This window comes from Stegodyphus dumicola, chromosome 5 (assembly GCF_044657685.1).
Source record: "Stegodyphus dumicola isolate Sdum_Otavi_A_Nest chromosome 5, ASM4465768v1".
In the NCBI taxonomy this organism is placed as follows: domain Eukaryota; kingdom Metazoa; phylum Arthropoda; class Arachnida; order Araneae; family Eresidae; genus Stegodyphus; species Stegodyphus dumicola.
Genome location: NC_140772.1, coordinates 152,032,265 through 152,059,262, shown reverse-complemented (window position 1 = coordinate 152,059,262; position 26,998 = coordinate 152,032,265). Strand labels below are relative to the sequence as shown.

The 26,998-nt window shown below is 32.0% G+C and overlaps 1 protein-coding gene across 3 annotated transcripts in view; it reads right to left on the bottom strand.

The window, feature by feature from the left end:
* Positions 1-705: 705 nt before the first annotated feature.
* Sans (SAM_USH1G_HARP domain-containing protein Sans) overlaps positions 706-26,998 on the bottom strand; it is a 110,660-nt gene continuing 84,367 nt past the window's right edge. For all 3 annotated transcript variants that reach the window (XM_085817238.1, XM_085817239.1, XM_035367808.2), the window contains exons 2-3: positions 5,663-6,750; positions 706-2,490 (exon numbers count right to left, since the gene is read on the bottom strand). In XM_085817238.1, coding sequence (XP_085673364.1) covers positions 2,261-2,490; positions 5,663-6,683 — 1,251 coding nt within the window. In that variant the 5' untranslated portion in view covers positions 6,684-6,750 and the 3' untranslated portion in view covers positions 706-2,260. The remainder of the gene's footprint in view (positions 2,491-5,662; positions 6,751-26,998) is intronic.

The window sequence follows — 26,998 nt, the reverse complement described above, 5'->3', positions numbered from 1 at the left end:
TTTATTTAATTTTAGATTATTTTTAATGTGTTATATATCTAATCTCATTCCCCCTCTGAAATAATAAAATTCCCTCAAGGGGGGAATTCCTCCCTGCTTGAGAGCCCCTTTAGGATATGTCCTTTAGGATACGTTGTATATGTGTATTTTGAGATCCATCTAGCCCAGACATGATATGCTTAAATAAACGATATGAAAAGAACACAAAATATGGAATTCAATAATGCTTCTTAAAAAAATGAAATCTGGAAACTGATAGCACTTTTCCCCATTTATAATTTACTGTGCTGATCAAAAGCGCCTATTTCTCTGTCTTCTCCTCATACTTTTAGCAATACGCAATTTGTCTTCAAATTCTTTCTTTTCTTCCTTTCAGGGCCCACCAGCGGCCGAGCGGTAAAGTCGCTGAATACTGGTAGTTCGGTCCGAGGTTCGAATCCCGCGAACGGGCTGGCTGCATGGGTGTTTTCGTGGTTTTCCCCATGTGTAACGTGTATACGAGCCAGTTTCCCTTAGAAAGTCCTCCACGAAAGCATCACTTCCCTTAGGCAGATAGCCCTAGTGTGCTTTGCCATAATTAAATACACCAATCTTCCTTTCAGATTTTCTGCATGTATTCAAAAACAAAGAAAATTAATGCAAATTCATGAAAGAGAAATTATTGTTTTTTTTAAGTAAGTTTGTATGGAGACATGTAATTTACACTTTTGATGTGATTGTTAACTTTATTTACAAAATATTACAAAAGAAGAGTCTTTGGAAAACACGGAGTTACAAAATATGGTGGATATTTTCCTTTCGCTACGTCAGTTAACATGGCATAGTATAGTTTATAAAATTGTAAAAAATTTGTACATAAATTTGAAGAAGTATTACACATAGAAAGTTCTTGATTAAATTTTTTGGTGTAGCAAAACATTTTTGTTTTAAATGAATCGTTTCAAAATGGCTCTCATTAAATTCCTCAAGCTATAAAAGATTTAAAAAGTTCTTTACCAGAAAAAAAAAATATCTTGTCCAAGTAGTACTGTGATTTGACAATAACACGTACATACGAAAATAAAACGTTAAAAATAACGAAACTTTTCATTTTAAAAAACATTTTGAATAAATTATTCATAATAGTAACAACTGTGATATTATTTACTGTATTAGTTATAATGCAAAAATTCTGATGGTAAATTTAAAACTAATTTTCAATACCTGTTTAAAAAAAATCACATTCATTTGCAATTAAGTACAAACTTAAAGCTTTTAGAAGAATTAACTAAATATTAGAAGATTATGAGTGAACAAAGTTCTTACTGATCTTTGATTGAGATACAATAATGATTTTAATTTCTTCAGTTAATCAGTTTCTCTTTCAGTTTAAAATAAATTAACTCTAGCTGAATATTAGTAGTGATAATTTATAAACATTTTTTGCATAAAACATTCTAAACATATAAATTAGTTTAATGTACAAGATAACATAGAAGCATATAAACATATAAGCTTTTTGTCTGTTTAGAGTAAGAAATTATAAAGTTCAATGTCTATGTATTAATATATATATATATAATTTAATGACTTTGCGTTTAAAATCTTGAAAACTGAATGCTTTGCGTTTAAAATCTCCGTTTGATAATAATTTAAAATATTATTGGTAAGATCGAGAGTTTGTTTCTAAAACTTTTTCCAAGACGATAAAAAATATTAATGTAACTTATACAGTAAAGTTCATAAAAGCTTTCAGTGAAAACTTAAAAGCAGAAATGCACATTCATTCACAGAATAGTTTTTTGATTATTCACATCTAAGAGTAAAACGTTACATAATATTCCATAACAGACCCGAGATATAAATGCATGTAATTTGTGTTTGTTACCACACTAAATATTCAAATGATTGAGTTTGCAAAGTACGCTTTTTTTAAAAACATATTGCCATTATTGTAATTGCTTACACTATTCAAAATTAAAAAAAAGAGTTTCTATCTACAAAACAATATAAAAAATATTTATCACAGTTCTTGCGCATTGCATATGAAAACATTTTTACATAACATTGTCCCAAAGTTTTAATAACAAAAGTTTACTTGGCGACTTCCGTAGATTTTGTAACATTAAAAAAATTTATTGCAGTCAGTCACGTGATTCTTCGAAGAGATGTAGAGCTTCAGACTTCTAGCTAACTTTACAAATGGAACGAAACAGAGTATAATAACTCAGTCCGTTGTCTTTTTACAAATACAAATAGAGCAATATTATATAACACATATTCAAAGTCTGGAGTCGAACAGATCACCAGGTGTGATCATAGCTAACTTTCGGTCTTCAATAGCTTTGGCCAGCTTCCTTCTGGGACCTAAAGGAAGTCCTAAAGTTTTGAGATCATCTTCTGTCAACAACATCAGAGCTTCGAGGTCAATTTTTTCTTTGGCTAGAGCAGTAGTGTACTCCATCAAGCCATGCGCAACGAGAAAGACTACCATAGGCGAAGCATCCATACCTGTAAGTAATAAAGAAATGCCACTCAATGAGTATCTGACAATACAACCAACTTTATCTTTATGTAACAGAAATATTATTGTACGTTACTTAAATAAATACTAATATCAATACTAAACTGTGGCCCTAACTGAACTATGACTATCACCAGTTATGGAAAATATTCTTATGCTTTATGTTACATTAGCTAAGAAAATTAAGAGTTGACGAAATTCTGTTTAGAGTTATCAGCTCGAAATGAAGAGTTTCTTTATCACATTAAAAATATGTTTTTTTTTTTTAATTTATTAAAGATTCAACTTGTTATTTATTAGAAAACTGGTATATTTCTGAATAAATGGAATGTTTTGTTCGTAGAATATTTTTTTATTTGAGTTTCTGTTTCTGATTATGTAGTCCATGCTAAAACTTTTAATAGAATAATAGAAAATACTAGGTCTTTGATTAATTATCGTATTCTTTGCTGACAAAGAAACAAAAGGATATCACAAAATATCTTTAGTGTTCATCTTGTTAACTCTGAAGACTGTAGGATATGAAGTATAAGTACCAGAAGGAGGATATGTTAGATATGTTCTTGCTCAAAAGCATTGGTTGGCTTTCTTTGGGAATTAACTTAAGTATACATTATTTTTCTTTACATCGATTGTATTTTGATAAATATTAGCAACGACGGATGTAAAGATCTTATTCATGGACGATATGTTCTATAATACTGGAAGTTTAAGCTAAGAAAAGACTAATTTAAAGTGATAATCCTCCGCCACTAGGTTGGATAGTTCGAATTTACACTATTTTAATAAAAGTATTTGCGTCTTGACACAGATTTTTTCACTTCCAAACTTAAAAATTAAATAAAAGACACAGCGCTCCCAAGTTATATTAGCAATATTTGATTTATTTTTGAGAAATTTATTTATTAAAACGTAGTTTTTATGTACGAACGATGGTGTTATCCGGTTTAATTTCCCAGATCTGAAAGTTACGGAAAAATCGAGTCCTTTTTGAAGCTAGAAAGCGGAGACCTTTTTTTATATCTAGAAAAAATTAAAATTCAGTAAGTGAGGGTACAGGCCAAATATAAACTCATTACTCCACAATCATGCAAAAAGTTCTAACATTGTTGCATATACGTGAGACTAAAGAAAGCTTTTAGCCGATGATTATATAACCGAAAATATTTTGCCCAAACATTATATTGGAATAAGGAGAATTACTTATGCATAGCTGGTCTATCACATTGGACTTCTGCTTGTAATATTACGTTGGATACTAAATATCGGGTTTTCGTGAAAAAAGATTCTCTTTCCACACACAAACCTCTAAAAAGCGGCAGCAATGAGCTATTTTCGTGCAACCGTTGAGTCACGAGTCCCTAGAGAATGTCGACAATTCAGGTAAAGCGGACTGTTCCAGTTGTATTGGACACAAAAAACGCACGCAATGAATTTTTCACTACGCACGGATGGAATGCCAGATGGCCGTAACAGATGTCTTTCCTTTTTAGTTCTCAGTCACAATACATTTCTGCAAGTTGATTTTATTGATTTTAAACCTTGATACTATTTAAGCGATTTATTTAAATTACACACATGCTCTCATTTGTTTACAAATCAGTTAGTTTTCAGTAATGTAAAAATTAGTCTTAAGCGACATGCAAAAGTGTGATTTTCTTTTCAAGCAGTAATGTTATTTCTAAAGAAAGTTATAATATTTTTACTTTCAACCACAGTTCTAGAATTAGCCCATCATTTTTTAATAAACTCAAACTGCAAAACTGAGCAAATATTTTGTGTCTAACTTCTCAATTTTATTTTATTTTATTTTGGATGGGAGAGGTCATAAAATTTAAAGATACAAATATCACAGTTAAATATAAATTTTATGTAAAATAATTGCGAACTCTCTTAATAATCAACAACAAATCGAGCAAAAGTTGTATTTTGCTTAAAAATAATACTAGGGTAAGCTGTAAAAAATATAGAAAGCATGGATGTCCGATTAATCATTACGGCACTGCATTATATATAAATAGCCAGATAACACTTTAAAATTCTGGAATAAGTTAAATTCATTTAAAATGCGTATAGATTGTCATTTTTTTATTTAAAATAGAAAATTTATTCTTCGGTAAAGAAAAATTTGGGAGTTCTTTCTAAGGAAAATTAAAAAAATAAATTATTCATTTCCCGTACATGTAAATAATTTAAAAAGTCTCTTATTAAATCATTCTCAAATTTATCTGGAATTTTTGTTAAGATTAAGAGTTTTTATTTTGTAATTCAGATGATAGCAACTTACTTCTCTAACTCCAGCAGCTATCTTGCTTGATAATAAATAGTACTAGATGATTATTTCGAATGGGAAGGTGATATAAAAATAGATCATGCTGATAGCAAAGCAAGACACAGATAGGAATCTTTTTCAATTATTGGCCATTTTTAAAGCAACGAAACACTTCACTAACTTAGATACTTTATCAAAGTATCTAAGTATTAATATCAAAGGACAAGATAAACTGATCATAACGATCTCAAACAAAAACGATGAAAGTCAGTTCAGAATCCTGTCTAATCTAAAATCTCAAATTAAGAGATAATCTTGGAAACAAACAAATCAGCTTGTATTAAAATCACTAATTCTTGAGCTAATTTACCAATCCTACTTTTAGCAGGTGCAATATTAATCTTTTTTCTTCTCTATCTAGTTTAGTTTTTAACAGATTGACACTGACCAATGTTATTTACAAACACTGTGGGCATGCACTTGCTTTTTAGCTGCCTTTTACCTAGGCATACGTTTTGTAATTAAATAAAACATGTTTTTGATTTCATTATAATATGAATGATAAACAATTAAAGAACGCGGTTACCCAAGGCATCAGTAATGAATGCTGTCTTGCTTTATAGCTCCAAAAAATAAATATAAATACTTTCCTTCTCTTATTTACAGCCCAAACATTTTACTTAGTGATAGTTAGTCTTATATAATCCTAAAGAAAGCTTAATAATCAGAATTGTTTTTTGGTAGTACTAAGAACTTTCTATTTAAATTTTGAAATTATTTATGAGAATGCTCTAAACTAAATTAATGTTCATTATATGAAATTATTTTGAAATTTTCTTCCTTTTTTATGAGAATTTATATAAATGTTTATAAGTTTTTCCATTTACCTTCATCATCATCGAAATGTCCTTCATCATCTTCCCATGGTGGATGACTATTCCTTTGCGCCAAGCTCCCAGCGCTTCCAATGCTGTCCTCCACAGAGTCGTTTTGCAAGTCGGAATCTTTTTCGCTGATTCGAGTTGAGTCTAAGTCCTCGTCGCAGTCTTCATCATTCTCTTCCGTAGAGGTGGACGGCAGTGACATCAGAGTACCTGACATTGAGTTCCTAAATGCGACTGAACCGAATCCCGGTCTCTCGAAGATGCTTCCGGATGGCTCAAGTGGGGCAATTTCATCTCCAAATCCTGAATCTGTTGCATGCATAAAATCCGGCTCACTAATAGCTCTAGAAAGCTCGCTTTTGTTGTCAAAGACATCTTTCATATGTCTTCTATGAGTGTGGCCAGATGTTGTGCTTTGAGTATCGTATTTTGGAACGTAAAGTACTTCGGAATCTCTGAGCAACCCAGATAAAGACCGAATGGATCGTTTGCCGTTCACTTCGGTCTCTCTAACTTTGAAATCCGCTGCTGTCATTACAACATTCTGTTTCTTTTGCTGTATTCTTTTGGACACCGCACCTAGTCCTTTCTTTGTAGTGCCAGCACCATTACTGATAATATCAGAATATTTAGGCGATGCGTAAGTGATTCGAGCATCCCTTTTTATGCTCGAAATAGTGAGACTGGAAGCTTTGCTAATAAGACCATTCAGCTGAAATTCCGAACCATACAGTTTCCGTCTCTGTTTCTCTATTTCTTTCTCTTCTTTCTCGGCTTTCTTCGCAGCTTTCCTCTGTAGCTTCTGGTACAGTTTCACCCTCTTTTCTGCTTCTATCACAGCTTTTTCTTTCAACTTCTGAACCAATTTCTTGTTAAGAGCACTTTGTCTGGCCACTACGTCGTCTAAATAACGAATAATCTCTTCTCGCTGGTTCATAGCTGCCACATTAGATGCTGTATGAAAATCATTATCCAAAGCCCATAATGAAACGCCGAAGTTGACCAGGAATGAAACACAATTCATGTGACCATTAGCTGCTGCCCAGTGTAAAGCTGTGTTTCCAAAGTGGTCACACTTGTCAGGATCACCCCTATTGGAATTTAAAAAAAAAGGATTTTAAGGTAATATCAACACAAATGCGAAACAAAACTTTAAACGAAAGTTTAAGAAAACATTTTGATTAATATTTAATACTCCTTAACACAACCTGTCAAGGATTCAAAAGAAAATTTGATTTGGAATTGTTGAGCACCTCCAACTTATATGTTCAAAATGTAGGCATATATATATATAATAACTTGTTTTAAATTAAAATCATCTTCCTCATTTTAAAACTACTTCTTTCATATGTGAACATTTAGAAGATCATTTATACATTACATTCTGTAAGTGACTATCTACAAAACTAAGTCATTCAATATTTTAAAATATTGGCTTAAAATGTCCTAAAGCAGGAATGGGCAAAATTTCTCGGTTTCGGGCCAAAAATCAAAAGAAAAAAGTTTGGGGGCCAAAATAAATTTTACTAAAATTTTAAAAATCATGTACAAGTATTACAAATTAAATATCTTATAAAGATGAATGAAATTGCGATTTCACTTTTAAAATTTCCTTATATTGAGGTTCGAAGTGAGAGGTACAGATTCTAAGGAACGAGGCTAAATGCTCATCTGTCAGTCTACTTCTGAAATAATTCTTTCCAAGGTTCATAGTTGAAAGAATTTCACCACTGTTCAAAATGATGTTATATGTCCGCCAACTTTCCATACTCAATCAATACTACTAGAATTCGCACCAAAAGAAAAAGTCGCTGGCTGGAGCTTGAAATGCGCTGTGTGCTACATGTGAGTTCTAATTCACCTATATTAGATTCCCATATGTCTGCTTCCCGTGAAAAGAAATAATAAATTCTTGGCGTTAGTCTACAACTATAGCTAACAAAGAACTTCAACTTTTAACACTTTACCGACTGAAAGCTGTATGTGTTCGCTATTTCCGTCGATTTATGCTTTGTAGAACTAAAATAGAGGAAGTAAAAAGATCATCAGTCCTTTAAAAAAAGGAAGAAAAATATATTTAACAAAGTAGAAAAGGAGATTGATATATAATATATAAATATATATTTCTTTTAATTTGCCTCAAACCGGCAAATTAAAATTCTATCCGCGGGCCGGATAGAATCTTCCGACGTGCCAGAGGTAGCCTGTGGGCCATAGTTTGCCCACCCCTGTCCTAAACAAATGAATATGAGGTAATATACCTCAGTTATTACAAAGTACAGTTAATTACGCACAATATGTTTTTATAGTGGCAAAATATGTCATTTAAATATAGAAAAATGCAAATGTAAAATTTATGTATATTTTAACATTAATTAAGATTATTAAATTCGATATAGTTGTAAATCATTTCAATTCTACTACAATGCATACAACACTAGCTATTTTGATATTCTTAGTGCTACATTGAAAAATAATAGTATATTGATTCGCCAAATATTTCATAAGCCATAGGAAACAAAGTTGGCTCATGTAATTTCTTTCAGATATTTCCACTCGCAAGTATAAATTTTAGAGCTACAATCTTCTTTAATGCCTTTAATATAAATTCTCAGTACTGAATAAAATCTTTCAATAAAAAGAGGAATTTAAAATAGAAATTAAAATTTTTAACAGAAATGCAATTATTCTTCTTCATTTAGGTAAAATATTAATGTTTGTACAGTTACCTAACCAAGATGCCTCATAAAAAACATAAAACCTCACATAATAATTATTTATTACAAAATTCGCTACGGTATTAAACTAATGATACACAGCTATCAAACATTTCAGATGTTTTATTAATTATTGTGTTAAACATTTCAGATACTTTTATTTATATAGAATGCTACAAAATATGGTGAAATCTTGATTACTTTTTTATCACGAAGTCGTCGATTACAAAATTATTTCAGTGCATTTCATATGCAATGATAAAATTGTTTTACAATTAGAAAATGAAGTAAAAATGATAAAAAATGACGAAAGTAGTGAGTTTCATATCATTCCATCAATATAGTTAAAAAGTGGAAGTAATTATAGGTAAAGGAATTTAAATGCTAATTTAAAAATTAATCTTTTACATCAACTATTTTAAATAATTTATTTAATAAGTCTTTACAACACAGATTTCCGATATTTTTTATAATGCCTTATACATGTCACCTATATTAGATTCCCATATGTCTGCTTCCCGAGAAAAGAAATAATAAATTCTTGGCGTTAGTCTACAACTATAGCTAACAAAGAACTTCAACTTTTAACACTTTACCGACTGAAAGCTGTATGTGTTCGCTATTTCCGTCGATTTATGCTTTGTAGAACTAAAATATAGGAAGTAAAAAGATGATCAGTCCTTTAAAAAAAGGAAGAAAAATATATATTTAACAAAGTAGAAAAGGAGATGGATATATAATATATAAATATATATTTCTTTTAATTTGCCTCAAACCGGCAAATTAAAATTCTATCCGCGGGCCGGATAGAATCTTCGTTGCATAACTATGTAATAAAAGGATTCAATTTTAAAATCGTAAAATCAATTGATTGTTTTAATTCTTAAAAACTGAAAAGGCTAAGTTAAATGTCGATTTCTGTAATGATTTAAAATAAATGCTGTTAAACATTTTTTACCTATGTAGCTTAGTGTACAGTTTTGTTAGAGTGTTAATTAAGAAACTTTTACTAAGAATTAAATTTCTTCTCCTTATCTGAAATCAAAGACATCAAATTAATGATCAATTTACTTTTTATTAATTGCATGTGACTTTTATATATTCGAGAGTTTAGGGATCAGAGCGTTATCAAGTTGGAAATCATCGAAGTATGAACCTAATCTTAAACTAAATTGCAAATTTTTCGTTTTCATAGCCGATACATATAATTTTGAAAATTTGTACCAAATTTAACCTCGCATTTTGATTGCCAATAAAAAATATTATACACTTTACAATCTCTTACACGACAATATGCAGCTTCTGTAAGACAAACATATATTTGCTTTAGTCAAAGAATATTACTTTATTTTGAGCACACTATACGTTATTTTTTATTGCTCTCGTGTCTATTATAAAGCCTATTTAAATAGTGCCATGGGTGAAGATGAGAGTTCTGGCAATCTGAAAAATGTTATCAACATAGGGTCTCTTAAACAAGACCCCCCAATTTTTAGAAATTCAACAAGCATGACCAGACAATAAAAAATAAGTTACTTTAACAACATTTATATAGTTAAAATAGTAAATTTTTTTATTTCCGTGAAATGACATTAAAAAAACTCGCTTTTCTGAGCAGAATTAAACGACAAAGCCTTTCATTTACTAAAATTCAAATGATTTTTGTTTTAACTGAAACAAAATTTTAAAACCAGTTTATTTATTATTATACTTATTACTTTGTAAAACTAAAGGTTCAAGTTTTTTTTTTTCCTTTCCGCTATACTAAAGTTAAATAAAACTTTTGTAAAAAAGACGCATAACATTCAACTAAACTAAGATTCTATTCAACAAAACTAAGCTAAGCTTCTATTCAACTAAACTAAGCTACGATAGTTTACTAATACAAAAAATAATTCGTAAGTAAATGAATTTATTTGAAATGAGAATAATGTATTCTTTTGCATTTTATTTAGTTTAACGAAAAATTAAAGACGTGCAGATTAATTATTAATAAGCTGAATTTTGTTTGGCTAGAAAAAGCTAAAGTAATTCTTTAAACAACTGTAAAAGTAAACCAACAAAATCTTACAATTGAACTAAAAAAAAAAGTTAAAGTGGGAAGAACAGATTTTTATTGCACTGAATGTATTGAAGGAATTAATACCATTTTTTCCGTATACGTTTGTGATTGGTTAATTCATCAGTCCTGTAGTCTGAAGGCGTAGTTTCGAATACCAGGGGTACCCTTATGACCTACTCAAAATCTTCACTCTCTAAAATTATCGAGTCTGTACAGTAGAATTCTTGATTATAAGTGAAAACGGTCGTACAGGCAGATCATCGAAAAATGCACCACTAAAAATTGATGAATGATCAACACAATAAACTGCTTTGTGTTAATACTATTAAATATTTACTAAACGATATATGATGGCAAACCAAAAATATGCAAATTTAACAAATTAGCAGGAGATATTCGTAAACATAATTTCTAGTGTAGTTTGGAGAGATAAGCATGGCACCGTTAAGACTAAAAATTTATACTGCAATTTATTAATTCAGTTTATAAATTAATTAAAAATTTAAAATATCTTTGAATCTTGAACAGCATCAATAACAAAATTTTTTCAGTACATTCTAATTGCGATGAAGTTTAATTCTGACGGATGGAAACTAAAACAGAATAGTAAATGCGATTCAGAAATGTAGAGCTGAACACGTGTTAATACGTGGAATTTCATTTATCTAGATTAAACGCGACCTTAATCCATACGGTTAATCGAGGAACACAGATAACTGATTCGTCTTTTTCTGCAAACCAAACACATGTTTTCTGCGATATTAGTGGGGAATGTTTATTTTATTTATTTATTCTCTTCTCTGCCCAGCAGATGTTATACAGTTAAAAATATGCACTGAAGAGCCAAAAATACTGGTATAGACGAGCCCATACCAAATACATTATAATGCTGCCTATGCATGCCACTGATTGAATCCGTCAATACATATGTAAAATAATAGACATTTGAAGAGTCTTTTATACCTATCCACATCCTTAGATTGCCGCATTTTTACAACTTGTTCGATTTTTAATGCGGTCTAATAACTGAAGTTTATGAAATGGATGATAGCATTTCAGAAACTACAGGTGAAATTTTCACATATGAGCATTTAAAAAGTATACCGTAATTAGGAGACTTCTGGTAAAACTTTGAAATTATGACAAACATGTGGCCATTACAGGACTTTGGATGAACATGACAACATTAATTGACAAAAAGCATTTTACGCATGAGGGAAATAATATTGTCCCAAGTAATTTCAGAATTCAGTACGAGACGCTTTAGGAAACATCCGTTTGAGAATTGTGGAATGCTTTTTCATTATATGGGCTTTAGGAGCCGATACCCAACGATACCAGTCACAAGAAAACATTACGCCATACAGCTCCTCCAGGGCACAGCAATTCGGGTGCTGGGTTTCTTGATAATTAGAAACAAATATCCTGGTCTCACTAGTAGAATTTCTAATTGTTTTGGGCAGGGGGAAGGATTTGTACTTGGCAAAAACTAGTTATTCCATGGATCCTACTTGTCAACAAGAGATTTTATACACTGTTTTGACTCCATAATGCTTTGGGGTTTATGTAGCTGGTATTTAATAGGACTTTCATTTCATCTATTGAAAGTTTCTGAAGAAGTGAAGCATATAGTCCGTCCTTTCTAAAAAACTCACCCATTCATGTCCAACATTCATTACGAAGTGTTTGAGCTCTTCTAACAGAATCATGTGCAAATAGGTATGTCTAGAGCTATCAAATTATGGTTAAAGAAACACTGATCTAAGTTTGGTGTCTTGTACTGAAAGCTTAAGCCATTACATCTGAAAGCTGTCGACCACATCTGGGATGCATTGTGAACACTGTGATCACAATGCATTGTGAGCACGAAATCTTGCACTTCGGAATGCAGCAAAATATGGACTCCTATGCAGGAAGTACGGTATTCACTGCTAACCAAATATTTTGCATATTTACAGAGTCTCTGTCTCTGCAGCCGTGTGCAGTCGTATAAAGGACCTATTAAATATTTGATAGTGTACCATCTTTTTGGCACTTCAATTTATAATATTTTAATAATCAAGTGAAAAAATTAACACCTTATGCTCAAGAACGAGACATTTCGCACAAAAAATACTGCGATTTGCATAAAAAGATTAACTGAATACAATTATGTAGCATATAATAAGACGAAAACTGAAGAGAAAATGAACACAACTTTCCATTATTCTTTAAACTGTTAAATAGAAAATAATTGCTATAGTTGAGCAAAGATTCTCGGAGTAAAGAAAGAAACAGTTAGTCTATGTTCAGTACGTATTTGCTTTCCTATCAGTGTTATGAAAAAAGTAACACATGTTTGCCAAATGGTATATGATGACATGTCACTGAATTAAATGAGACGAATGTCTATGACATGCTTATAATATCTTTTTGCAAAAAATATATTATAGACATTCATCTAAGGTAATCTATTGTATTACGTTTCTATTTTATTTAAATCAATAAAACAGAAACACGCTATTAATTTAACAACAAGCTTCACTTTAACTCGCCTCAAAAGGAGAATAAGTAATCCTGAAATTTGGGGTTCTAAGAGAAAACTGAAATTCTACTCTTTCCCATTTTTCTGCAACTAAAAATCACGATGTTAAGCAACCACTCACAATGAAGGTATGTTTAAATGCGCTTTTATAACGACTTTTAAACATAAGATGAAGGTTTTATACCATTATTATTCTTAAACCGCTTTAAATTATGTCATCTGTTTAAACTTGTTCAATAAGCCGTTTCACTGAATGAACATAATATAAAGAAAGTCTAGGTCAAGAGTAAATAGCTTAGATAATGAGTTTGTGAGAAAAAAGTTGTTTGCATCCATGATGGATGACGGTTGAAGTATCCTGGCATTGAAGACGATTAATAGCATTTTCCTTCTTCTTTCTTAGAGTAATCAAGTTCAAGGGAACTTTTGGATATTTTGTTGTTACTCATTCTTGCATTTTCATTTGTTCTGCTGCTGCGATTGTTACCTGAAGAAATGGTGTAAAAGACGTAAAATTTTGAAAACTTCGTTAGTCGAGAAAACACTGAAGAAATTACAATTTTGTTTCAGTTCCCTGACATCTTCCGTTTATTGGGTTAATTACGTAATTCAATTTTTGAAAGCTAATGAATTAATACAATATTTAAGTACTATTGCTAGAAATAATATCTTCGAAATGTTTGATGTGAAAAGTACTAAGATTTTCTCCACTAACTTACCACGTCTTTTTTTACTTCCTTGTACGAAGTAAAAAGGAAGTATTGTAATCGCGAAAAGCTTCAGGCAGCATATTTCAACGAAAATATCCACTTTGACCGCTTTCGAATGCAATTTAACGATGTTTTGCGTGATATCTGTACATAAGGACAGAATAAAAGACTCTTTTCCTCCAAAAAAAAAAAAAAAAAAAAAAAAAAAAAAAAAAAAAAAAAAAGAACTGCTTTAAAATGAATTCTGAAGAGAATTTTTCGTGGCGTCTGTACGAACGTATGTACGTACGTATCTCGCATAACTCAAAAACGAGTAGCCTCAGAACGTTGAAATTTTGTATATAAGACTACTATAACATGTAGATGTGCACCTCGTATTTTGGTTTCAATCGGCCGCGCCAAACGTATATAAATATATTTATAAATATATCCACTCTATTACCCGGCTCAGTGATCTCAGTTTCTTTACTCTTATATGTTTGCAAATTGTACATTTTTTGCTTTAAAAATGATTGAATTATGTTGTTTTTATCTTCCGGTTAAGGGTTTTATGCCTTTAGTAAATCTGTATGCAATATTTTTAGAATTATCAACAATTTTAAAATTGTTTAAGTGCCGCTAAGCCTAATTTGATGGCGGCCATTGCTCTTGTTTACATTTGAAACAGCTGAGTAGCGGATTTGTTGCCAATCTAGAGAAACTTAGCTTCGTAACAACAAAGATAACGCCTTCATTTATTATTTAAATCATGCTTAATCCTTTCTGGAATTTTTTCGAGGAAATAAGCGTTTAAGATTTACTTCGTAATTTTTAATACAGATATTTTGAGTTTTTATGTATTTTTGCCTTGTCGCGAAGTGAAAACAGGATTAATTGAATGAGAAATACTCAATCGTCTGTGAAAAACTGTTTCTTTTTTGTTTTGCTTGCTTAATTTCTTTTATACATAGTTCTAGCTTTATTATAGTATTTGAATAGAACATGTGGCAACGATTAGATAATTCTTTAAATGATATAAATTTTGTGCATTCTGAGTTATAATATGAACGAAATATAATACTGTTAAGTAAACCTAGCGCCAGAGTGTCGCTATGGTAAACAAAGTTAATTTTAAAGAATGCATTTATTCTATTGTGGTTTATGCGCTGTCGGCGAAGTAGGTTTAATTCGATCTAATAAGTTTAAATGAAATGCAAGAAAAATGGGTATAATTTAATATTCCGTACAAGGAAGTCATGTGGTGTACACATCAGATTTTATAAAAATGTTGCCAGCTTTCGAAGTAACTAATCGGTTTTTGCTGTTATAAAATATCAAACTATATCTCAACTAAACAGAAGAATTATGGGGAAACGTCAAAATCAAATGAAAATGGCTTGGAAAGAAGAGTTTTCATGAAATGATTTCGCTCTTCAGACATGCAATTATTAGAACAAGCTTACTGTATGAAATTTCTGATATTTTAGAGAATTGTTATCCTGCTTCCTATAAAAGTCTGCTTTAAAAATGATTGAATTATGTTGTTTTTATCTTCCGGTTAAGGGTTTTATGCCTTTAGTAAATCTGTATGCAATATTTTTAGAATTATCAACAATTTTAAAATTGTTTAAGTGCCGCTAAGCCTTATTTGATGGCGGCCATTGCTCTTGTTTACATTTGAAACAGCTGAGTAGCGGATTTGTTGCCAATCTAGAGAAACTTAGCTTCGTAACAACAAAGATAACGCCTTCATTTATTATTTAAATCATGCTTAATCCTTTCTGGAATTTTTTCGAGGAAATAAGCGTTTAAGATTTACTTCGTAATTTTTAATACAGATATTTTGAGTTTTTATGTATTTTTGCCTTGTCGCGAAGTGAAAACAGGATTAATTGAATGAGAAATACTCAATCGTCTGTGAAAAACTGTTTCTTTTTTGTTTTGCTTGCTTAATTTCTTTTATACATAGTTCTAGCTTTATTATAGTATTTGAATAGAACATGTGGCAACGATTAGATAATTCTTTAAATGATATAAATTTTGTGCATTCTGAGTTATAATATGAACGAAATATAATACTGTTAAGTAAACCTAGCGCCAGAGTGTCGCTATGGTAAACAAAGTTAATTTTAAAGAATGCATTTATTCTATTGTGGTTTATGCGCTGTCGGCGAAGTAGGTTTAATTCGATCTAATAAGTTTAAATGAAATGCAAGAAAAATGGGTATAATTTAATATTCCGTACAAGGAAGTCATGTGGTGTACACATCAGATTTTATAAAAATGTTGCCAGCTTTCGAAGTAACTACTCGGTTTTTGCTGTTATAAAATATCAAACTATATCTCAACTAAACAGAAGAATTATGGGGAAACGTCAAAATCAAATGAAAATGGCTTGGAAAGAAGAGTTTTCATGAAATGATTTCGCTCTTCAGACATGCAATTATTAGAACAAGCTTACTGTATGAAATTTCTGATATTTTAGAGAATTGTTATCCTGCTTCCTATAAAAGTCTGAAATATTGTTATCAGTATTATCTACAGTATATTATTTGATTCTCCATAGGAAGCAAACGGCTATGCTTGTCTTTTACAGAAGTTTATGCACTTCTAGGCCCTCCCTTTAAAGAAAAAAAAAAAAAAAGTTTATCAGCCAATTTACAGGTTTTTATTTTAAAACTATGAGTTCATATGTTATTAATTTTTCAAAAGTTTGCATTTTATGCATTATTTTTTCATTCCCTTTTCAGTACCATTAAGATGAAATGTAACCTTATATTAACTTTTTAATTGTTTAATTTTTTTTATCACATAAATTACGCAAGGTTCAAGATGTACATTCAAAACATAACTACTAATGTTTAATTGTACGTTATGCTTATTATTTATTCATATTTTTATGCATCTTATTGATCTAATTTTATTCCTATACTGCAGCTAATGATGTGTATCATTTATTCTTGAAATTCTTTGTTCATTTACTTTGTAAAGTCATTAAGGGTTTTTTTAAGCACGAGATGTGCAAAATGTGCAGCGTCTTCACCATGAATCACTCGAATCCCTGATCTCTCGAATACGTGTCGAGTATGCTTCCAATTACACCACAAAGGCATGCGGAAAGGAGGGAGAAAATATCTTATAACTTTATTATCATTGTTTTGCATATACACTGCTGGCCATTAAAATTGCAACACCATGAAGGAAAGCAAATACAAAAAGATATTTATTGCACGTAAACAGTAATACTTGAAGACAAAATGATTAAATTTGTAAGCATTTTGGAGGATTACAAGGATACAAAATCAGTAGAAACAGCTGCCACTCTTGGCAGCTAAAACGGCCCTTACCCCATTACTAATGGAATCAGACTGAGCTTGGATGACAGAAATGGGCTACTCCTTCCATGCTGCTTCAAGTCTATACCACACATCATCAGCCGTATTAGCTGGAGAGGGGTGGTGGGCCACTCTCTTAACAACCCATGACCAGATGTTTTCAATGGGTGACAGATCTAGACAATGTGCAGGCCAGGGCAGCAATTGACTACCCTGTGAATCAAGGAAGGTCAGAATACGACGAACGACATTTGGTCTTGCATTATCCTGTTGGAACATCGCGTTTGGAGGCCTCGAAGATAGAGCATAATCACTGGAAGTAAAATATCAGAAACGTATCCATCTGCGTCCAAATTACCGTCGATCCGAAATAGAGATGTGCATGTCGTGTATCCAATGGCTGCCCAAACCATCAAACCAGGTGCAGGGCCCCTATGCGGATATCGAATGCAAGCAGGTGACATAAGTTCTCCTCGGACACTCCAGACACGTATACGGCCAATCAGAATACTGCACGTAGAACTTGGACACATTTGAAAAGGCGACATTGTGCCACTCCTGTGCCCAACTTTGTCGTCTAGCGCACCAGAGTCGCCGTCTTTCTCTCTGCTGCATTGTCAAGGGAAACCGAAGTAATGATAACCCTGCGGATAATCCACGCTGCAGCAAACGTTCATGCACTTCACGAGCTGACACTGGGCGTGCTGCAAACATGCCCGTTTCCTGAATAATGGTCCATAACGTGGTCGTACGGTTTTGCAGGGCTGACTTCACAATAAGTCTGTCTTTTCTGCCGTTAGTCATGGGAGGGCGTTGAGATCCTGCATGCCGTTCAGTATGACCCCTCAGCAATGCATTGAATCCATATTCGCATGACAGTGATTGGAAGTCGACCAGTGCGACCGTCGATATCACGGGACGATAATCTACACTTTCATAGGCAACGATCCTGCTTCTATCGAAATTCGAAACTTGCTGGTAAGCATTTCCTCTTCTTATTCAAGGCATAACACGATATTCTGAGCAAACTCCAACCTTATAAAGCACTTTCCGAAGGAGAAATCCACTACACAACTTTTCTCTTATGCAGTGCTTCAGATGTCGTTTCCCCCTCCTGCATTGTCTAAATGCGCTAAAATACTGAAATACTAATTATCTGCATATCCCAACTGCTTCCTTTCTTGTGATTTTGATTTTCATCACACCATTCCTTCTTGGTGCTGCAATTTTAACGGCCAGCAGTGTACATATTATAAGCCTTTCAGCTTAGTTAGTTCTAACAATTGTTTTTCATTTCCGCTAAAGCCTCCTAAATACATTAACAGAACTATTTAGCGTATAGGTACATTGCTCATCAAAATTAAATTACATTGATAGAAATATAGTTTAACATCGTTTAATCTGTACAAAAGCATTATTGGGAATAAATTACTAAGTTTCCAGTTGATTATCTCAAAACATATTGAACTCATAGTCTAATTCATGGAAATTCAGCAATGATTGAAAATTTATTTTCCCTTCTTTACAACAAAGCTTTCTTTAATATAGTGTACGGTCACCTCTGACAGAAACGCAAAGTTCAGGTCTTAATTTCATGGAATTTACTAATCTGTTAATCAAGTCTTTTTCTCCATCTGCCCTTTTTTAACACCACTATTGATTAAGTGCTGTGGAATTGCACCCGCTGCCTAACCGGTATAGTGGTTAGCGTCGCTGACTGCTGTGCCGAAGGGCCTGGATTCGAATCTAGGAGAAGGCGTGGATGGGTCGGAACTGAGCTAAATCGCCCTGTCATCTGTAAGGCAACTTACAGGTGGCAGGGCGATTTAGCTCGATAGAGCTATAGGGCGAAAGTCAGTTTAGATAGGGTGATTCACCTTACAGGTGAGACAGAATTTTCGTGGGTTTGGGCTGATTATAGGTCAGACAAGTGAGCATTAGTAACAACAACAAGGAATTTCTGTAAACACCCTCTTCAGATCACAGAGGTCACTCTTCAGCAGCATTAAGCATTCCATAGATGATCAATCGATTTCAAAATCTGGTAAATAATTTGGCTTATCCATTCGAGTGATATCTTCTGTTTTCAAGTTGGTGCGTTGTCTGACGCCAGAAATTCCCGATACAGACGAGCACTGCCATTCATTCACAAAACTCTAAGCTAACAGAACTTCTAAACAGTCTTACATGGAGTTCCGAGATCTTGCCCACGTATCTGTTGCTATCTACGGAGCCTCTAAAGTATGCAGCTTGGTGCGGTCACTTGAAACCACTTCCAGTTGCGTGTTCGTTGTTCCCTCTAGATCAAAAGTCGTCTAGAATCACATTTTAGGTTATATTCGAACTCGCAATAAAATAGTACATGGTCCCATTCCTTTTGACTCTATTGGAACATGTTAACAAAACCATCTTAAGCGGGCTTCACTGGAAGTGAGCGGTGAAGTAGGTGAGACAAACTATTACTTTCCTTGTATAAAGTACAATCTAACGAAGTCTTTGAGCAGCACTAAAGAGCGGCTAGTTTCTATGGTAGTCTGAAGGTCTTGTCTCTGTTAATTGTTTCGCTGTTTTTCCGAGCCGGTAATAACAAAAACGGTTTTCGGTTACAAATATTACTTCTGGAGCTCTTGACCAGGCTGTCTACTACCTATTTCAGAAATAGATTTCAAATTTTTGCTATCACACTTTGAGGGGTATTCAGATCTAAGGCGACTTCCATTTGCTTCCCCATCTTTCAAGTATATCAGTTAACCGTTACTTCTGCCTTTCAGTTAAATGATGCCTTTGAGTCATAATTAATGAATACCTGTTATTTTCAGAATTAGAATCATTGCATAACTCACTTCCCAACATACGCCCATTGCGCAAAATGTTGTCTGTTTCCCAATTTTCACATTCGATGAGCTAACCTATGCACAGATGACTCAGTTATAGATAGTTAGCATAAATAGTTGCACCACAGTTCATAGGTTGAAAACTTTAATCAGCGAGCATTTATTTCAGATTATTCTTTAATTTTGACGAGCAATGTATACTCACAGACAGGTCAAATGCGCAAACAAACGCATTTAAAGATACTGCGATTCACATTTCCCTCCAGTTAGTTAAAATGTATAGTTCAGTAAGTATTCATAGTATTAATTTACAGTTCTTTTGATATTCAGCCCGAAATCTTCATCACACTGTCATAGCCAACTCACACTGAGTGAATTCTAAGTTGCAGTAAGTTCTGCTTTCCCAGTGAAAACCATACTTTGCGTAATACTGACTCTTTGCTTTTTTATTATAACATGAGGGCTGAATCTACAATTAAGTGATAAGGCTTAATTATGTGCAAACTTGGAAAACTTCTTTATGTACCGATATGCACCTTTTCTGCTGTATTTGTTATAGTTATTCTAACTACAAATTTTGAAAACTCGGGAAGTAATTAGGAAAGAAGGACTCGTTCCAAAAGGAATGAGTCCTCCAGTATATTCAAAGTTTAACAGCCTGGTGAACTTAATCTTCTACTAAGTGAATGAATCTTTGCAAATATTAATTAAATACTTTAATGTAAATTAATATAGAACACAGCTGGTGTTAGTTGATATAAATTTCTTTGAACTCATTCTTTCCTTGCATCGAATTTTATGGGAAGACGTTCGTGTGATTAAAGTAATGCTATGCTATGTGTAATACTTAAATGATTAAAGTATTGCAAAATAAATGTCTATTCGAAAAACTGGTATTTCTGACAAAGTGCTTTAAAATATTTCAAAATAATTATTTTACGTGACATATTTAATTTAGCTGGAAAATATATTATCCAAGAATTTTAAACTATTAAATTTTATTGTAAAATATAATTTATAGATACAAATATACAACATCCTACTAAATTATATGTTTAATGTTAGGAATAATGCGATGACATAATAATAATAATAATGCGTAGTACTTGTGATCGCTACCTAAGTTTCTAAGTTCTGTGTTAAATTTAAACTGTGTTCGTTATTTTTAATAAAACGTATTGGAATTGAATAAAATTCATTAAAATTAATGAAGCGTTATTACATTTTGAAAATAACTCTGTAGGGTTTATATTTATTTTAACTAACATTTATTTTAAGTTTAAACTATCTTTCCTGTCAAGCCTTACTTTCCCCTGGAACTGCCAATGCCAAAGTATGTAAATTTTAGTAGAACGCGCAAGGATTCAAATTATCAGCGGAAGTATTCTGAGTTAAATGGAAAGGAAACGAGTTCGAGGTGTGCTGTTCTTACTTCACGAGCACGGAGGTAGTTAGCCAGAAATTGAAGAACCCCGCGTTTCGGCCTGTGTGCTTGCCTGGGAGAATTGTTAATTGTTCAACGTGATATTCAAAGTTGCACCACCGATTTAGCAGCGGTATTGTAAAACGCGGTGAGGTTAGTTACTTTTAGAGAGCCTCGTAGTTAGAGTCTTGTTATTAGTTTCTTTTCAGGTTCTTATTTTTATTTTACCGCCGAGTCGGCGTAGTTTGTGAGCGTCAAGAGCACGCACTTGTAACTTCTTAAGATGAATAAAAAGGGACTTAAACCCTTAGGAAGACTCTGTCATTTTTCCAGTCACCTCTTCGTTGCGTGCAAGTTGGAGGCGCGCAACTCTACAACTCTTTTCAAAAACACTTAAATAGAAATAATCCGCGTTCTCTTTAATTTTCTTTAGAAATCAGTAAAAATTTTTAGTAAAAATTATTCTTCTTTGGATTCACGCATTATTATTCGTTATAATTCAGGTAATTTCGATAACAGTATATATTGATAATATTCCTGAAATGAGTCTGTTCGACGTAATCAAAAATATAGGTTATTTTAATGTACAGAGAGATTAAAGTCAAATGCGGAAGATAAAAGTATTCTCATTAAAAAGCATTCTCCGAGTGATGTTCTTCAGAATAAAAGAAAAATGATGGAAAGAATAAATGAAACTACTAAGAATACTATAAGAAGAAAAAAAAGGCATCACATGGCCCCAAGCGTTTTCAACTCTTGGAACTAATGTTGCCTGAATGCTGAGCAGTTGTTTTTCTTCCCTGTTTTTGCTCTTCCGTTATGTGAGTGTTCAACACTCATTTCACGCTTCCATTGTCAAACAAGATACCGTGTTGCCTCAGCTCTTCTGAATCTTTTACCGCGAAGAAAAGTACATTTAACATTGCGTCAGTTTGAAAAAACATAAAATATTTTTAAAAAATTTGCGGAGTACACATCTTTGTCTGAAGTTTTCTGCTGCAGTAAAGATTATTGCTAAATGAAGTAAAATGATTAACACAATGTATCTTAAAAGAAAAATGGGCAGTACCACTTTCTAGGGAATGCTGGATAAATATAAAAGAGGGCTAAAATTCAATATACTGGCTATTCTGTCTTGGAGGATTTTGCAGTCATAAGCACACTACTACGATGTAAAAATCTAACACTTAAGAATGTATCTCGCGGATCATAAATTGAGTGTACACTAAATGAGCATATGGTTTATACTGTTACGGGTTCGTCAATGGTGCATATGTTATAAAATACATGATTAATATCAGAGAAGTTTCAGAGGCATATTTGGTAGGAATAAGCAAATAGTTATGTTCAGAATGTCAGATGATTTATTACATGTGTGAATGAGAGGTGAAAGCGAAAGGCAATGGATAAACTTGTAAAATGGTCTTTAACTAGTATTGTAATGCAAGGAAGGAATAATCTGTGACGCAATCTATTCGCAGTTATGCTTGTTTAACCAAGCCAAGACGTAAACGCAAAATCCATCATTTTATTAGTCTGTATTTGATGTAATTCCGATTTTAGGAAATGAAAAAAAATTATTGCAAAAGATCTGCTCTTAATTTTTAAAGTGAATTTAAGGCTCTTACTTCGTGATCTAAATCAGAGACTGAAGAACTAGTATCGCTTTGGAACTTAAATGTGTTCTGTATTTAGAGTATATTTTTGAAGAGGAAGCTTAATATTTATCCCGTTTTCCATTCCAAATTCTTTTCTAGTGAAAGATTACTTCTAGTTTTTACTACTATATGGGATACTTTCAAGTCATTTTCTATTGGTTCTGCCTCCAGTTATGCAACATTTTAAAACCTTTTTTTATGTACACATTGCTGTATAATGTATCCAGGAATATGCAAGTGAATGCAATTTTATTTCTGCTTTATTTTCAAGAACATTTCAGCCTATTTTAATATTTATGTTTACGTTTTGTAAGGAATATTATTTTAGTTTTAAACGAACCAATTTTGTTTAGTTACTTTCTTCTCTGTCTTCGCTCATTTTCATTTCGTTACAGAATGATATTTCAGTTTCGCGAGTTATGCAAAGTAGGGTAGAAAGATACTGTTTAAGCTAGTGTCTGAGTTAATTATAATTACCGCATTTTTCTACAGGAAAGTATGGTGATGCATTAAAATTTTGTCAAAATGTAAGATTCTAACTTAATTAACTTTACTTTGTTGGGCTAGATCTTTACTTGAACTTTGAAGCTACTATTCGTTAAGTTCAAACAGACAAAGCGTGTTCTGCGGTTTGAACAGGTTATTTTGCTGATATTTAAGGTTGCTATTTTAAGGCCATGCATATTAATTGCCGGTTTGTCTACGTCGATATTAGGGCTAACAGCCAACTAACGTTAATTATCACTGTGCAGCTTCGGCTGATTATTTAGTTTTAATTTTATATTTCTATTTCGAGTTACAGCCAAAACTATTGGCTAAGTTAAAGCAGCAGGGATGCCGTCTGTAAATTCTTCTTGAGTTAAATAATAGGGTCTTTTCACCCTTCTCACGTCTTGTCATTGATACAGTTTAAATTTAGAGAATACTAGCTTCACAGTTCAAGTAAAGATCTAGCCCAACGAAGTAAAGTTTAATTAAGATAGAATCTTACATTTTGACAAAATTGTAATGCATTACCATACGAAGCTTTCCTTTAGAAAAATGCAGTAATTATAATTTTGTATGTCAAAAAATAATTATATTACAAAAATATTAAATAAATGCTATTAAAATGAATATTCAAAGCAAATATAGTATCATTCAACATGTAAATAATAGAAATATACATAAAATAGGCAGCTATAATAGACCGATAGACTCTACGATCTTCAGTGACTCCGATTGATTTCATTTGAAGAAATTTTAAAGTAACTATGCGCAATAAAATTAGCGAAGTACTGTTTACATCGCAGAAATAAAAAATGCTTAAGTTTAGTGCAAACAAAATACATTAGTCTGATAATTTTGGAAATGTTTGTTCAGATGTGTTTATCTCCACTGACATTTGTGGCTTATCGTGATTCTTAATAACGTGCAATCGACTGCTGCTAAAAATTGTTTGATTTTTCAAATGATTAAATGGGCTAATATTACAAAACGTATTCAGAATTGAGTCCAATTATATCAAATAGCCTTTAATGAATATTCATATGAATGTTTATTTATTACATTATTTTAAAATTGAAAATAAGACAACTAAGATCTTGAAAAAGTTAATGTTTTTATCTGTACTTAAACAAAATCGTTATTAGTTGCCTCAGGGTAGCAACAATATGAACTTCAGTCCTCTCGAAGGGAAAAAAAATCTAATAAATGTTATTAAATAAATAAAAAAAGCCAAACTGACTTTACGATTAACAATAGTATCAATATCCGAAACATACTTTAGCTTATTAACACTATCAGTTCATCTTTATCCATATCCAGAGAGGAAAAGAAGCTTTAATTCTCTATTTGCGGCATAGTATCGCAACCGAACTTAATACGACAAGCTAAAACAGTGCATTTTAGGATGAGACTAGTGTGAGCAAGTAATATTTCAGTTGGAAAAACTCGATAGTCACGGCTGTTTGCTCATCCGGGATAAAACAGTTGTGAGATTTCACTTTTAGGTTACAACAGGAAAGACAAAGGAAAATAACGTGGACAATAAAAAACACTTTTCTCCATTGGCTTCTGTGAAAAGACCGGCAACAAGAGAAATCTATAGGGTTTTCTTTTAATTTTCTTTTTTTCTGGGGAGGAGGTATTTGTCTTTTCTTTTAAAATTGTAGCTTCTGTTGGCGGGGTACTTTTAGTGTTGTTTCTGCTACGTCTTAAGCATCGTGTTACTAAGAGTTGATTCAGGCAATAATTGGTCATTCACCCATTTACATTACATTGTTTCGTCTGAGAATGCTAATCACAATAATGTTTTTAGTCTTTATGTTTTTAAATTATTTATTTTCGTTAACGCTTCATCTGTTACACTGGGTAACTGAATATAGTTTTGCAATAAAAATAATACATCTAAATAATTTAATTAAGAGCTAATACGCGAAAACCATAATATTTTAAAATAATCAAATTTTATTTAAGTATCTACAGTTACCAATTTTGGGATCGATAGACAACCGATAACCATTCGTTCAACGATGCTATTTAAAAATAAAGACAAGTTTAAATTTGTTTGCCATTGTTATTAACGGACAACTGTGGAAATATCAGTATGTAAAATCATCAAAAATAATATGTTATTCTCTGATGTTTTCGTTTCTTTTTATCAAATTCTGTAAAGATACTTTTTTCTATATTGTATTAGATATATGAACGTTTGTTTTTAAAAGTAGTCCTCTTTTTTTAAGGGAGACTGTCCAATAGTTTAAGAGAATTTTTATTTAATAACAAATTTAATTTAAGTAATATTTTGTTTAAAAACAAATTTAAATAATTTGTTTGATAGCAAATCTAATTAATAATAATAAGTAATGTTTATTATTATTATCATTTAACTGCTTGCACTTTTGGTTGTTCACAAGAATTATATGAATATTTATTTATTACACGCAACACTAATCTTTCTCACTGAAAGCTGATTAAGTTCGCACTTAACCGTTATAAATTGAAATAAATATTAACTATTAATGAAACAACACTTCAACACTTTTTCTCATTCGTTTAGCAAATGTTGGAGACCGTACGTTTTTAAACTAATCAACTATGAGCGCTAACACTTTTCAACAACGTCATTACGATTAATATTCAAAACACGCTAACCTAATTGATTTTCCGTCAACAATAACAGTTTAGTAATAGGGCAACTCAAACCCTAGTGATTGATTGGTTGAATTAAAATACAAAAAGCAGAAAAGAGGAAACAAAATATTGCTCGTCCACAAACCTTTCGCTCTGTGGTTGAAGGTTAGTCTATTTAAGAAGATGGAGGCAGAAACTACTGTCCCAACGCATTTACTAAACTTATAGTTATACTAATCTGTGTTTAATTAATATATCATTTTATTCAAAACATTTAAATCGCAAACAAACCCTGAATCATAATCTATCTCTTATACTGCATTACTTATCTTCAAAATAATTGCGTTGTTTTTATTACAATTCATTTATTTTTATTATTATTATTATTATTCACTGAATATTATTTGTATTTTTTAAGTACAGTTTTCCTTATATTCCTCTCCATATAGTCCTCTTTATATTTAGATCCATACTGTGTATATTGCACTGCTGCTGTGTGTGCTGCTGTCCATATTGCTGTGTGTGTGCTGTGTATATAGTATTCAACTCGCAATACTAAGTTGCTGTGATTAAGTTGTCGATTAAAAACGATCTTTTAAACTAATGATCCAAGTTACGAAATTTCAACGTTGGTTCAACAAACTGTACAAGCAAAGCCTGATATCTTTTTGAACAACACAGGGCCAGACTTTTTGAACAACACAGGCCATTACCAATTATTAATTCTTCCAGTAAATTAAAAATAAAAAGAAGCTGATGGCATTGCTAATGCAAATTTAAAGTTAAGTTCCATCTTTCAAATATTTTTAGGATCAATATGTTTTTAGCTTTGTGAATACCTGCATAACATTTTTAAATATTTTTTATCATCAGTATATTTTTTAGCTTTGTGAATATCTGCATAACAATTGCGTTTTCCTCTTATAGTATGATATTCAATCAATTAGACATCCAACACGTTATTTGCAAAATAATCTTTGCAT